Source organism: Aspergillus vadensis, assembly GCF_003184925.1.
Source record: "Aspergillus vadensis CBS 113365 unplaced genomic scaffold BO88scaffold_1, whole genome shotgun sequence".
NCBI lineage: Eukaryota > Fungi > Ascomycota > Eurotiomycetes > Eurotiales > Aspergillaceae > Aspergillus > Aspergillus vadensis.
Window position 1 is genome coordinate 1187007 of NW_020292039.1, and position 15388 is coordinate 1202394.

Consider the following 15388-nt stretch of genomic DNA (forward strand, 5'->3'; position numbering starts at 1 on the left):
AGGTGGACGATTTGAGTGAGGCTTAGAAGCTTGATCTGTCGGTTGATGGGGGAATGACACTCACGGAGGCAACAAAGCTGCGATCTGGTGGGATGAGATGAGATGAAGGTGGGTTAAGTTGTGTGTAGCAGGCAGCAGCACAGTTGTTCAACATGAACAAACTGCCCGAATCAGCCTCGCCAATTATACATACGACTGGTATTTTCAGCGTTATTCAGGTATTATTGGCTCCAATTGCTATACAACCACTAATAATCTTTGTCTGTAAATTTCATACCGTATAGTAAATTAACATACAGCATCAATGTCTCTCTAAAGGCACATCTTCATCATCATGGTGAGCCATTCTCAGGAGTAAACTCCGCAGTGAGGAGGTATATGCAGTACTACAGCCTCCACAGACAGCCTCGAATCTTATTCTCGTGTTCGTTCATTGCCTCGGCTTATTCGTCCACGTTGGCAAGCTCAGCATACCGATTCCCCAAACCGCAAAAGCACTGCTTGGATCGTTCAGACCCCGTATCCTCTGATCCTTTTCTACCCAACACATCCTCCATCGCCCAGGCAATCCGCTCCGCACTCAGCCTCGCTCCCTCAAGATTGGCAGCACCGGGTCCCAAACGAAGGGACCCCAGCCGGCCTGTCAAGAAAAGTGGCACATTCGATTGCCACATCAGGTCATCCGTGATGCAAGGCAATCCCTGCTTAGTCTCAATCGGATACTCACGGTTCATGCGTTGGAGCAATGGGAGCTCATTCACATCGGCCTGCATGCCTGTTGCAAAGTATATATAATCGATGCGAGGAAGGTCAAGGATCGGAGGATCTGTCGTAAGACGCCATGTGCGCGAGGAGGCGCAGTACTCCTTGCCGCAGATGACGGTGCGTGGGTGTATAGAAAGCCGATGGGCTGCCACATGTTGCTTCAGAATCTTCTGATACCGTGGCGTGATACTGCCGCCATTACGCGCGGCTTTGATCATCTCAAGGCGTTCCTCGTCCGTGTCTGCGGACCAGAATGCTGCCTTTTCGAAGTTTTTGAACTTGCCCATCCAGTTCAATGCGAGGTCGAAGTGCTTGACTAAAAATCATCTGGTCAGCATCCCCCACGTCTGAGTTTGGATGGATCACGTAGGAGGCTGTGCAACCTGCCAACTACCTGTCTAGTACGTACCTTTAAAATCCGACCTCAAAAGAAACCAAACCTTGGTCACACCTCGCCGAATGGCCATATCCACCACCTGCGCTGACGACAGTCCACCCCCAACAACCACCACATTCGTCTCCTGACGCTGCTTAATCTTGGCCTTCACATTGATACTCGGGAACATGCGAATTTCCGTGCTATGACAAGCCCCTTTCTCTTCTTCACTGGTCAGCTTGAACGGAAGTATCTTCGTCCTCCCCGGCCCAATAGCCAGCACCACCACACGACTATAAAACCGATTGCCCTCCGCCGTAGTAACAGTAAAGATCTTGTCAGACGGCGACAACTCAGAGTGATAGTCGTAGGATATATCATTTACTTCGCACTGCCTGATCATTCCCGGCGCGTCCAGTCCATACCGCGATACAATGCTCCCACAGTAATCTTCAAACAAGTCCGTCGACGGCGAGAAGTAATCTTTACGATCTCTTTCATCAATCTCGACCTCACCAACGGCCCTATTCACCCACACAGTTAGCAAACCAAACACAGGATATCAGTCACTTCATATACGGAACAACTTACTGCGCCCTCGACCTCATCTTCTTCTTCTTATGCTTACTCAACTCCTTCCCCACGCAGCCCGAAATCTCCCACAAATCCCTTTCCCTCCTCACCTCCCTCGTATACGCCAACATCCCATCCCGATCCCTGGGATCCACATGGAAGAACATCGGGCTGCGCAGCTGCTCAATCTCCAATGTCTTGAATGCCCGATTCCACCTCTCCATCCACTTGTCCCCGGAACTATCCAGTACGAGCGTAGATATGCCCCCATTCCCATTGCCATTTCCATAGCCACTATCATTCTTATCATCCCTTTTCCCCATATAAACCCCATCATCCGACGAAACCGACGAAGACAACGACGGCGGAGAAGAATCAGAACCCGACCCAGAACCGGAAGATGAAGACGAAGATGACCCCCGTCTAGGATAATGCTCATCATCATTATACCTCTGCCACTTCTCCGCCTTCACGCCCTTGAGTTTCCCGCGGTGCGCCTGTACCAATGCCATTCGACCACTGTGCTTGTTGATCCAGTGGTAGCGTTGGTGTTCGTCGTCGGTGAACATAGCGGAGGGGGTTTCTTCGCGGAGGCGCGCAGCGACTGCTAGGCCGCAGGGGCCGGCGCCGATGATGAGGACATCGAGGATGTCCGGGAAGGAGGAGGATGAGGATGATTGTGGTGTGGTGGTTTTGCCTACCATGTCTGGTTGGTGAGGTGGTTGGTGTGTAGTATGTATGGTTGATGTGTGATTGGTGGTGGAGGCTTCGTAGGTAGTAAATGCGATATAGTAGAGTAGAGATATTGCTTGAGTGATTGATTGTTCAAATAAGTGCATGCAGCAGGGTTTATATTCGATAAATAGATAATAGGTAATATATGGTGGTGGTGCTCATCACTCCCCCGGGTACTTGGATCCCCAAGGTCCTTGTCGCCCAAAACGGAAAGCCGGGATCATCATTATTGATTATGTGTTTGGAGTTTGGAGAATGGTTTGGGGACCTTGGAGGTGACTGCAGGGCATGATTTGCTACTATGCTAGGGTTTATGTCATTGTGAGTGAGATTTGACGCTATTGATGAATGGCTCTGGCCCTGTACTGTGAAAGTATGCTCGGTTGGCATATGGAAAGACATTACATTACTATAAGACAAAATTTATATAACAACAAACCAAATTAGTAGCAGCAATGAGAAACCTGTCTCCGCTAAGATTAACGTATATTATTTGTGCCACTTTTTGGGTCTGGGCTCCGTCGTCATTGCTCGGGAACGAGAAGCTCCTCCACCTTCTCGACGATGCCAGGCATCCTGGGGCCACACCCAACCTCGCACTCGCTTCGCATCACGGCGCTCCCCAATCTGGGGCTCCGGGATCCATTTGTCTTTCTTTTCCGGTAGGATGCGCTGCCGGGTCAGGGCACCTGGGCCTCCCACGTTGAGATGAGCAGACGGTTGTGACGGCAAGGGAACCGATTTTGAAAGCATCAGTAAAAAGTACAAAGCTAGACTGGCGGTCATTGACACGTCCAGCTCATCGGAATCCGAAATTGGATAGCTATCCAGTATGGGCGACTGGCTCGCCAAGGAACTGTCGCTGGATGGAGTGGGCGAATGCGGGTAGTCATAAGTACTGGAATATGGCCCCGAGTCATGCCCATGCTGGTTGATTGCGAGCTTGGTTGGAATTGGCGCAGACAGCTCCAGGAAACCAAAGTAGGGCACATCGTCGCCCTCGTCACAACCTGCCCGTACACACACGAGCTCGATCTCGGTGAGAATGAAGCCGTAGCGGCAAGAGTGCTCGCGCATGCATCGCTGCAGATGTGCTAGACCGTTCAAATACTCCACCCTGCGGTGAGGCGCTTCGTTGCGCATTCCCGTGTTCCAGCGGTCGAAGGTCTTGACAATACCAACGAGTCGTCCTCTGGCAAGGCCCGAGCTTGTTCGTTCGGTGTCAGACGCATAGTTGGCGAGAAAATGAGGCCCGCCATAGTTCTTGTTAGGCGACCCACGCGGAATAGGAACAGCGTAGAGGGACAAGTGATCCGGGCCTTGCGAGACTGCCAAGGCAGCATTGATACGAGGTGCATAGATGTCTCGGATGACGTTGACTAGAGCTGGCTCGCAATCTGGGGACAAATAAGAGCTCGGAAGGATATTAAGAGGCGTAAGATGCGAAGGGATTGCGGTTTTGAGAAGTTTCGGAAGTCCACTGATAGAGTTGAACGTGGATAGAGAAAACGAAGTCCAACTGCGCAAGTTCCGAATGTCCCACCAAAAGTAATCGTGCAAGCCTCGTGTCGGAATCACGTTCACGTTGCGCACGAGGTTGATTGCTTGTGTCGGAGTGGTAAGGTACGAGAGCAAGGTGGTTGACTGAGAGTTCGTCCTCTCGGTCTGGTGAACAAGACCGATGGGAGAGCATTGTGCACTCGACGCTCGCACGTACCCGTATGGTGAGCCGGGAAGCATGAGTGGCACCTGCACCGGAGGGTACACTTTGGGATAGTATGGCTCCGCTGGCGAGTGAGGCGCATAAGGCGGATACACTATAATATTGGGTGTGGCGGGCGTAGCCGGTGTGGTAGGGGAACTCTGTGGTTGAGAGGCGTATCTGATGACCTGTCGATATGCTGGATATCCGCATCGACTTGTCCTTGGATCCTCGACGTTGAAGGCAGAGACTGATCGAGTGTGCGCGCTCGTCGCCTTGCGCTTCTGCGCCGGCGTAACGCTCACGGGAGATGATAATGACGAGCCATTGCGAGTGGTATACTTTGGCGACGCCACGGCCGGGGATGCCATAGGAATGCACCCTGAGGCCTCAACAGCAACCCGATGGCTTGACCGGCGGTTGGAAGCAAGCGGTAAAGAATCAGGAGGATTGCGTGTGTTTGACAGCACCCGCCGTTGACGTTGGGATCCACTGGCGGGTGGAGGCTCAATCACAATGTCTTGAGGTCTGATCTTCGGAAGAAGAGTAGGCCCATGGTGGTGTTGCGGGGGCGAGTCAACTACAGGGCTGGTAGCCGACGTGATGACGGACCAGGGCGACGAGTTGTTGGAGTAAACAGAAGAATCAGAAGCGTTGCGGCTATGCCCCGTTCCACTATATTCTTGCAGATGCAATGCAGGAGGGGTTGAGGGACGATAATAAGAGTACTCCACAGACATCTTGCTATATAAAGTCACCGCAGGTCTGAGACGATTTAGAGCAAACAAGATTGCGGGAAAGTCCAGCTTCCCAAGAGGTATCAAACAGGGAATGCTCGCGTACGAAGCTAAGGTCAAATGAATAGAGAAGAAAGAGATGCACTAGGCAAAAGAAGAGACAATGTTGTCGAGTTCGCTTTGTCTTGGTGAACGACTTGACTGACCTGAGGCATAGCCAGACTGGAGAACGGTTGGATATTAAATGTTCTTCAACCTGGGACCTATTGAGTCCCTTGATCCAAAAAAAGATACAGAATCAATCGAACTGCCTGCAGGGGCATGAAACAGATCTGGCTCCATTGCGACAGCCAGTCGCTAACCATACTAGGTATTCATGATGGAGATGGTAGGGCCATCGACACAGGGATGTCGATATCTGCTTGGATGATGTGCAGAGCAAACGATCCTAGGGCAAGCGAAAGCGTTTCATCGACAGTCGCGCGTCAAAAAGTTTCTATATTTGACATCTTCTTCGCTTCTTCAGATCTGAACCAGGCTGTCGGTAGTCTATTCCGACGATGGTTCGTTCGAAATCTGCATAGGATCTATATTGGGTAACATTGGGTGTTTCGTCTATTCTGGGTAATGTACTAGGATCGTTGAGTTCCCGCAAAGGCGTCACGCCTGGGGCATCTATTAGTCGGCGGCAGGCAGGTGTTTGACGTCAAAAAATAAAACGCAAGTGACTGGTACAGTTCCACGGCGTGTAGTGCTTGAGGGGGGTGCCGTTGTAGAGTTAGCCGCCGAGGTTTGATACCAGGGCCTGGGGGAGCCGCAGCCCACTCAACGGGCATTGGCTATTGCAGTCGAAGCTTGCAGAATGAAAACGAATACTAATCAACTGATGCGATACTCTCAAGCCCAAAAGGTTCTAAGAATATCCCCGCCTGGATGTGTCGATAAATCAGAGGTCTTGAAGGTCGTCACAGTAGGCGCCGGCTAAGACCCCGGACGGCGTCAGGATGCCTCAGTGGCTCTTCCCTGTTCGACAGCCTGCAGTGTGCTTGAGATCTCCCCAACTGGACCAATCACAGTCATTTTGGTTGAACTTGAGTGCTTATTGTGTGACGAGGTTTGGTTGTAGATGGGTCAGACGGCGACTGACAGACACTGTAAAAGGAGAGTCGGCGGGAAATAAAACAACAGAGCGACCTTGTAGCTTGAACTGCTGCTATTCTTGGTCACGCCTGGTTTCACGCCCATCATGAAGTCCGTGAATCCAGCAGCATGCCTATTTGTCGTTATGTCCCCTAGGCGCTTGGGTCAATCAGTGCAGTCTGCAGGGTGGAAATGCAGGAAGAACGCGCCACTCTCTGCACACATGTCACATGATAAGGTATGCTACAGTAAGCAACCAATAAGCCGGTAAAGAGAAACAGTGAAGGTCTACAGACAGTTACTCAAGTTGTACATCTTGATCAGCCACATTATAATCAATTATTGCCCTTGAATGACTCCTGATGAGTCTGGAATTATTGGTCATCGTCTTATATAATTGCATTCCAGCTCCTGTCTGGACAAGAGAAGGTCTCCTCACTGGGAGGATACATGAACAACGTATGAAACATTAAGAACCAATATAAAGGAGAAAAGCAGACCCGGAAATTGGTAGGAGCTTTTCGCTGCCCCCAAGCTCTATTAAGGCGAACCACAAATAAACAATGCGCATGCTGAAGGGAATCTAGTAAAACCGTCTAAGCAACCGGTCATGTCCAAAGAAGCAAGGTCGAAAGCAAGTCCATCATATGCTCGTCATAATTCATGCCTTAACGTCGTACTTGCGGCGGAACATGTCGTCCACCTCAGTCAAGTAGTAGGTACCAGGGTAGAGGGTCTCGGTGCTGCCGGAAGGCTTGAAGTTCTTCTTGAGGTGAGCGTGCTCACGGAGGGCACACATCTGTAACCAGACGTTAGCAACTGGACTTCGAGGTGCAAGTCAAGATTAGGTCGTTGGGATACTTACATCAACGTAGGACTGGGGAGGGAGAACATTACGGTTGCTAAGACGGTTCTTGAGATCAAGCTTCTCTACCAGGTTGGACACGTCGCCGACAATCTTCACGCTAAGCAGGGAGCTGGCAAGACCACTGCCGTAGGAGAAGAGACCAATGCGCTTGGACTCGCTAGCATCGAAAGGAACGTGGGAGATCAAGCTAGCCAGACCAGCCCAGACAGTGGCAGTATACATGTTACCGCAAAGAGTGGCAACCTCAAGAGCGGGCTTGACACGCTCAGCGAAGCGCTTCTTGGTCAGACCCATGAAGGTCTTCTCCACGTTCTTGTCAGTGAGAGAAGTGGCGTAATCCAGATCACGGAGCTCAGGAGCCACTTCGGCGAAAGCAGGGTGGGTGGGGTTGGCGAGGTAGTCGTTGTACAGCATACGAGCGAAAGACTTCTGCACCAACTTGCAGGTGGGGGCGTGGTAGCAGAGGTAGTCGAAACGGTCCAAGGCAGTCTTGGAGTCGTCCTGGGCGGTGCCGTTGGTACCGTTCTGGACCTTCTCCTTCAGGGTCTTCTCACGAGCATTGTAGGCCTTGTAGCAGGCGTCGACGGCCTCGGTGTAGCATCTGAGGGAGAAGTGACCGTCCACGACGGGGTACTCGCTGGTCAGGTCGGGCTTGAAGAAGTCGTAGGCGTGGGTGACGTAGGAGGCACGGAGACCAGGCTCGAACACAATAGGGGCGTCGGGACCGATCAGCATGGCGACACAGCCAGCACCACCGGTAGGGCGAGCAGCACCCTCGGCGTACAGGGCAATATCACCGCAGACGACGACGGCATCTCTGCCATCCCAAGCAGAGGACTCGAGCCAGTTGATGCTGTTGAAAACAGCGTTGGTGCCACCGTAGCAAGCATTGACGTTGTCAACACCCTCAACGTTGGTGTTTCCGTGAGGAGCCAAAAGCTGCATCAGGACGGACTTGACGGACTTGGACTTGTCGAGCAAGGTCTCGGTACCGACCTCCAGACGGCCAATGGAGTTGGGGTCGATGTTGTACTTGCGGAGAAGGGAGGAGAAGGTGGTCAGGGCAATGGAGTAGATGTCTGCCAGGAAGTTGCACGTTAGCATTGTCACGCGATCATGACATGCGGACGATGTCTGTCATTGTCTAATGCATACCTTCACGGTCATCACAGAAGCTCATCTTGGTCTGACCAAGACCAATGGTGTATTTGCCTTCGCTCACGCCATCGAACTTCTCGAGCTCGCTCTGGTCGACACACTAGAAAAAACAGGGACATATTAGAACACAGCTCAGAACAGACAGGAACAGAATCGAATGAAGTGGCAAGAGACACGAACCTGACGAGGGAAGTAGACCTCAATGGCCTTGATACCAATGTTCTGAGGACGGGCAGCCATGGTGAATGTGTAAAGGAGGAGGGGTAAATATTAAGCGGAAAGTGGGACAGTAGAGTTTAAATCACAAAACACTCAAGAAAGAGCTATTGCGGAGAGTATGATGTATGGGGGGAAGAAGGGAGGTGAAAAAAAAGATGATTAAAGGTAAGAGGAAGAAGGTTTGTTGGAAGAGAGAGAGGGAGAGAAAAGGAGCTGAGAGAAGGTGAAAGAGGAGAGTATAAGTAGTGAAGCTCACGATATACTAGAGGGACCCCCCGAGGCCAGCGGGCGAACGGTTTCCCAGGTGGTCACTGGCCATCGGCCGGGGGCAAAAGAAAAAAAAAAAGCAACGAACTGGGTCGACCCCCGTTCCTATGCAGCCAGACAATACTTACGGATCAGCTAGTGTGCTTCTAGTGCGTGGCCTAGTGGGTCCATCTGGCTTGGTCTGCGGGCTGTGGTTGGTCGGCGCCCTGGCCTGCCCTGGGGTGCCTGAGGTTGTCCCGGCGGTGTTCTGGCAGTCACGCCGCCTCAGATCTATAGTATAGATGGTCTTGGGGTTATCCAAGTCACGGCGCATCATATCAACAACTTCTTCCCACAATATACACCAATTTCCCTTATAACCGGGACAGGAAAAGGGGTCGAAATTGTGGATGGGGAGTTTCACCGGACAGGACTCCAACTCAGAACGATCCACCTCCTAATTTCCACAATTGTTGAGAGGGAGAAAATCTGATGGTGTCCAGGATCTGGTATACGCCGTACTCTTCATCCTATGTCCCGAAAACGGGGGAACAGGATACGGCTGCCTCCAACCACAGCTCTCGCACCCAACGCATCATTGCACAACCTAGCTCCAAGTGGTCTTACCGACAGCTCATCTTGCTCCGGGTGAATGATTCTATTTTGCGTTTTCCTTTTCACCGACTCTTGCCGTCATGCTCTGTGATATGGCCCTCACCCTAACTATACATCCGCCCTCAATAATCAACGTCGGCCCATGTTTCTCCCACACTGGCCGATATGAACGGGAGGATTCAATATCCACGCCACCGTACTTTAGGAGCTTGCTGCTGCAATATTATTACCCTACTTACAACCATGCAGCTTAAGTGCAGACACATGATGTAAACCCGCAATGTTGCACTTCTGTCCCCAGGATGCCAAGCACTTTAACACGGCAATGGGATGCGTTCCCTGGTATCCTTTGTCTCTCCCCTGCGTCCCGGCCATTGATTGCCCATGACGACAAACCTGCTTACGAGGAAAACTCCGTCTGGACGCGGAGTATCTTTATGCGGATTCTTTCTGATCAGACTGCACATCTAATTGACCACACAGGATAGGCTTGTCCGATGGTCTTGCCCAACCCGTAGGGTCTCAGTGTCGCATGCCCCTCCATCTTCTCCCTCTTATCACGCTTTTTCCCTCCTAGCATAGCCCCGTTACTCACACTCGAATGGACCGAGAATCATAGTAATGGGCAGACAAGAGCTGCCAGCTGAAGCCTATGGTATGCTTGCAGTGACGTCTACGTTCTAAAGCGTAAGTATGTCAACCAAACTTAGTCCCGTTCTTCGACACCTGCATACGCCAGATACCAAACAAGTGGGATAACGCAAGCAAGCAATCAAAAAGGAACCTCTCTGGAATCGATCCCATCCCAACCAAATCCAGTTCCGACCACATCCACCCGGTATAGCCTGACCGTGGAGTGGAACAGTGAAACAAGTTGAGGGATTAATCAATCTTATCTTGTGGAGCTTTCGGTGCCCTTTCTGTAAACGAGCCTCCATGTTGCCGAGACTTACAGGCACAAGTAGGGTCCCAGTGGGTTCAGATGTCGGAAAGAGTCGAGAACAAGCCCGCCATTGAAGAAGAGTATACCCGATCTTTGGCCGTGCCCCTCTGGCGCGAAATGGGCCGAGGGGAGCGCTCATTAGTCGTTGACGAAAATCCCACATTGTCATGCAGATTTCACTAAAAGTAGATAAGTACAAAGTGGGCTACTTGGTAGGTGCCAATGGTAGGGAAGATCCACCATCAGTCAATTGGATCAGGTCTTTTTTTTTTTTTTTTTCCTTTCTTTCTTTCGGATTCAAAAGTAGCCCCGATTGACATTCTTGGGGCTGCATTTGTGTGGTCATTTGTCGGATCTCCATCGTCGAAGTGGGATGTGCGAGAAAAATAAAAAATTGTATCGGTTTGAAGCATTACCAACGTCTGAATTGCGTGTGCTGCAGATGCTGTGAACCGGAGTGGAAAGCAAGGGATCAGGTCAAGCAATAATGTCGGCTGTTCGATTAAGTAGAGGAGTAATAAGTACGCATCTGTATGATTAAAAGCCTTGCAGCATCTATTTAACGATGTGAATTGCCCAACCATACGATGATAATAATGGATATGTGATGCAGGATGTTCGAGCTGGTCTCTTATGGTCGACTACTTGAGGACACTAGTACCAATGTACTCTGAGTGTACATAGTAGCACTCGCGCATTATTAGTAGTAGTATTGGCAGTTCGAACCATCATGATGATGGCACTACTAGTACGGAGTAGAAGACAGAAAATATATATATCATGATAAGCCATTGTCCGCTTGCTCGGTTACTTTGACAGTACTTAAGTAGTATTACTACTCCATGATTATTTTCTTCGACTTCACACATACTACTAATCAAGCAGTACTGATATTAGTACCATACCGGAAGTACTACAGAGCACTACTATAACAAAAATATACGATATACTATACAACTTACTACTTCTAGTACTCTCTAGTATAGTACAATCAAATGAATTTGGCAGCGGATCTCGATGCCAACGGGATATGTATGGCCAACATTACTGTATGTCTCCAGTTTCTACTGCTATTACTAGTACTTGTATATTGTTCTTCCCTCCTTCTACTCTATTATTCAATCCATACCTCTCTGCCTCGTCCTCATCATGACCAGTTGCAACCAATTCAAATTGACTACTAAATGGCGGATACAGAGCCCTTAAGGATGATTGATTACATATCGATCGGTCGGGAGAAATCTGTTCCAGAACCCTTCTGCCTGCGGATGTCGAGCCGTGGCCCCGACCAGCAAACTCCCCCCCCTCGACTGCGCCACGCGTAGCCTCAATGTTCCCCCCCAAAGTGACGGGCGGTCCGGGGAACTTGAAGTGAGTTCTCACTACTACTGCTACCTACTCGAGATCTGACACTGCGATCGACTGCTACTGACCCATCCTCGTCCTTCCTCCATCTTCAGGAACACCACCACCACCCCCTCCCCTTTTCTCCTTTAAACCCCTCCTAATATATTCCATAAAGTACACACTCTTTATTACACATTCACCTTCCTTGTCTTTCGTTCCCGCCCCTCCGATCGGGAGCATGGCTGCATTGGCTGTCACTCCTTTCCCATCCAGATCATGATCCCGCTTAGCCCGGTATCTGTGAGACTACCCAACTCGCACGGCTCTCGGGAGCCCCATATCACCCGCCATGGGCAACGACAATAAATTTGAATATGAAGCCCTTCCGATCCCATCCTACGAAGAGGCCATCGGCGCTCGCCCGGGCTCTTCCCGATCGCACCTCGATTCTTCCGAAGAAGTGAGCGACAACACCGAAAGACAAGGCTTGCTTCAGCGCGGCCCCCAAACGGGTGCCCGCGGAGAGACTAGACCTCATGGATATCACCCTCCCACCGTCGAGTCCGCTCGGAATAGCCTCGATGACCTCGAGTCCGGATCTGGATCGGATAGGGGTTCGTTGGAGGAGTTACAGCGGGAGCTGGCCCAGATGGACGTGGAGGACGCTGGTCAGCAAACATCATCTCAACGCTCTCGCCTACGGTCGCGGTTCTCGAAGCGATTCAACGACTTGACCCGTACATTATCCTCGTTCAATCTGCCGTTTCGCCGTTATTTGCCAAGCTTGCCAAATCTCAGGTTTACCGTCTACCTAGACGATGCTCGGTCGGGCTTCAAACACAATGGATGCATGATCTTGTTGCGTGTCTTTGGACTGCTTCTAGTTGTCACCATCGTGTACATCTTCTTCATTTCGGACCTATTCAGCATGAACAACCGTTTTATCATGGGTCAATCCTACAGCGCCGCGTCGGTGGAGAACTTCGTTCAGGGTCATATCAATGAGACGAGCATTGCAGAAAATCTGAAGAAGCTGACCGCATACCCTCATATTGCCGGTACGGAAGGCAGTTTCGTTCTGGCGGAATGGGTGGCATCGGAGTTCAACAAGGCCAACTTCGACGAGGTCGGGATGGAAGAATTCCAGGTATATTTGAATTATCCCCAGCAAGACGGTCGGAGGGTGGCGATCATCGATCCTCCCGACCTTGCCTGGGAGGCTACATTGGAAGAGGATAACGAACAGACCTTGGTATTCCATGGCCACTCGAAGTCGGGGAACGTCACTGGTCACCTCGTATACGCAAACTACGGTTCCCGAGAAGATTTCCAATACCTCAAAGATCAAGGAGTTGCCTTGGACGGCTCCATAGCGCTGGTCCGTTATGGTGGGTCAGAGAGCGATCGGGCCCTGAAGGTCAAAGCTGCAGAATTGGCTGGTGCAGCTGGTTGTATAATATATTCCGATCCCGCGGAGGATGGCTTTGTTAGGGGTCCGGCCTTTCCAGACGGACGCTATATGCCCGCAGACGGGACACAACGAGGCGCTGTTAGCTTGATGTCATGGGTAGTCGGTGATGTACTCTCGCCAGGGTTCGCGTCGACACCGGATGAGAAAGTGAGACTCAAGCCGGAGGATAGCAAGGGGTTGACGGCTATTCCTAGCATCCCTCTCGCCTGGCGCGATGCCCAAAGGCTTTTGCAGGTGCTCAAGGGCCACGGTTTTAAGGTACCGGCCAAGTGGGTTGGCGGTGTCCCGGACGTGAATCAGTGGTGGACTGGGGACGCATCGTCGCCCACCGTCAATCTTATGAACATCCAAGATGAGGTAGAAAGACAGCCCATTTACAACGTGGTTGGAAGGATCATCGGGTTGGAGCAGCCGGAGAAAAAGATCATTGTTGGTAACCACCGAGACTCGTGGTGCTTGGGAAGCGCAGATCCAGGAAGTGGCACGGCTGTCTTCCTTGAGCTGGCTCGAGTTTTCGGGGAACTGCTGACATTTGGCTGGCGTCCACTACGCACCATCGAGTTTATCAGCTGGGATGCTGAAGAGTACAACCTCGTTGGCTCGACTGAACATGTTGAAAAGGAATTGCAAGCACTTCGTGAAAACGCGTATGCCTACATCAACGTCGATGTTGGTGTAAGCGGCAAAGAATTTGACGCCGCAGGAAGTCCGCTTTTCGAGAGTGTCATTATGCAGATCCTCGGTCGCATATCGGATCCTGACAGCAATGAAACGCTCAAAGATCTTTGGGAGAAGAAGAAAAAAAGACTCGGACCTCTTGGTGCCGGAAGCGACTACGTCGCTTTTCAGGACATCGCTGGAACTTCCAGCGTCGATTTCGGATTTATCGGCGAACCTTTCCCCTACCATAGCTGCTATGAGAACTGGGAGTGGATGACTAAATTCGGTGACCCCGGATTTCAGTATCACAAGATTCTAGGGCAGTTTTGGGGTTTGTTACTTCTGCAACTTGCAGACAGCCCTGTTCTGCCTTTCGACTTGGAGGCATATGCTGCACACCTTGGTGGCTATATTGCTGGCCTGGAAAGTTATGCCAAGTCGAGGAATGTCCCAACTACCGATAACACTCAGAACACCGCTCGGGACACCTCTGTGACATTCAAGCCCCTGTATGAAGCGGCGGCGAAGTTCAAGGACGATGCGTCTCACTTTCAAGAGTGGGCTCGGGTCTGGCATGATGCTGTTTGGGGAGCTGGTGGGTTTGAGAACAACGTGGTTGCTGTTCAGCGTCTGGCACATAATACGCGGATGGCTCATTTCGAAACCCATCTTCTCGACGACAGGCCAGATGGCGGCGTAAGTGATATCACACTTCTCATGTGAAATAAAGACTAACCACCTATGAATAGGTCCCGAACCGCACACAATTCAAGCATGTCATCTTCGGCCCTGAACTCTGGTCTGGCTATGACCCTACTCTCTTCCCAGCCATTCGAGACAGCATTGATTCTGGCAATTGGACGCTAACTCAGGAGTGGATTGACCGGGTCTCCAACATCATCAGCGACGCGAGCGATCATCTCGTCCATAAGAACTGATCATTCCGCTGCCAAGCGGAAATCCCTTCTCAATTTTTCTCATGAAACCTTGCGCCCCAACCTACCTCCTTGCCTTTCTCCCGTCAAACGACAACCCGACACTGTCAAAAAATCAACGCCCGCTATACACACCATCTCCCGACCCTGCACAGTATACCTCAACATCTCTTGACTCTTGTGTATCTTCCTTCTGCGCAAAAGATTCCCTCCCTTGGCATTCGTGTTGTCTCCTGATAGACGGGCATTGACGAGCCCTCTTCTTCTTTCCTCCCAAGCCTTATCTTCAAGCATTTGTGTGTGTGTGTGTGTGTGTGTGTGTCATGTCATGCCAATCGGATCATATATCTTCTTGTATCTAGTCACCTTGACGCCCCTCCACCCAACGATCCGGGCCTCTTATGCGTCTACTGTCTCTTCTATCTTTCACCTATGTATCTACATTTGGGTGTTCGTCTTTACCTCGGTGCTTGCTTTTTGCACCTTGCTGTGAATCATGGTGCATTCGGAGTATATCAATTTACTACCACTACTACTTAGTCAATGTCAGGTTTCCTTTCTCTTTCATTTTCATTATACCTTAGCGGCTCATCAATCCCACGCCTACCATTTATCTTAGTTCACGTATCTTTCTATTCAAATGTACACGATAATTTCCCATTAGCATGAATGCGTACCTAAATTCTTACGTAGTTCCTGCCTGCAACCTGACACATATCATAGTCGGATGCATAGTCAATTCATACGTCAATACTAACTAACTAATTAACCTATTTAAGACTCAATTTTGAAATCGATGTCTATAGAATACACATCAATCCACACTGCTTACTGATATTACCTACTTAAGTAATACTAGTACGGTATTTAATCATGTCTCAAGAAAGGGCCTGAAATA

At 50.5% G+C, this 15388-nt stretch overlaps 4 protein-coding genes across 4 annotated transcripts; 1 reads left to right on the plus strand and 3 right to left on the minus strand.

Moving 5' to 3' along the window:
• Positions 1-248: 248 nt before the first annotated feature.
• On the minus strand, positions 249-2418 carry BO88DRAFT_439910 (FAD binding domain protein; the record flags this gene model as incomplete). Its single annotated transcript, XM_025709742.1, has 3 exons — positions 249-1081; positions 1175-1665; positions 1733-2418. The coding sequence occupies 3 exons, from the start codon at positions 2416-2418 to the stop codon at positions 444-446; spliced, it is 1815 nt and encodes a 604-aa protein (XP_025568233.1). The 3' UTR covers positions 249-443.
• A 327-nt stretch (positions 2419-2745) lies between these two features.
• BO88DRAFT_11180 (uncharacterized protein) lies at positions 2746-5050 on the minus strand. The gene has a single exon (XM_025701274.1). The coding sequence runs from the start codon at positions 4889-4891 to the stop codon at positions 2939-2941; it is 1953 nt and encodes a 650-aa protein (XP_025568234.1). The 5' UTR covers positions 4892-5050; the 3' UTR covers positions 2746-2938.
• A 1280-nt stretch (positions 5051-6330) lies between these two features.
• On the minus strand, positions 6331-8588 carry erg13 (hydroxymethylglutaryl-CoA synthase). Its single transcript, XM_025705485.1, has 4 exons — positions 8235-8588; positions 8052-8154; positions 6894-7975; positions 6331-6827 (listed from the first exon to the last, which is right to left on the minus strand). The coding sequence occupies exons 1-4, from the start codon at positions 8292-8294 to the stop codon at positions 6690-6692; spliced, it is 1383 nt and encodes a 460-aa protein (XP_025568235.1). The 5' UTR covers positions 8295-8588; the 3' UTR covers positions 6331-6689.
• A 3000-nt stretch (positions 8589-11588) lies between these two features.
• BO88DRAFT_11508 (M28 family metallopeptidase) lies at positions 11589-14658 on the plus strand. The gene is made up of 2 exons (XM_025701298.1): positions 11589-14251; positions 14305-14658. Exons 1-2 carry the CDS (start codon positions 11774-11776, stop codon positions 14491-14493), a joined length of 2667 nt encoding a protein of 888 aa, XP_025568236.1. The 5' UTR covers positions 11589-11773; the 3' UTR covers positions 14494-14658.
• Positions 14659-15388: the final 730 nt, after the last annotated feature.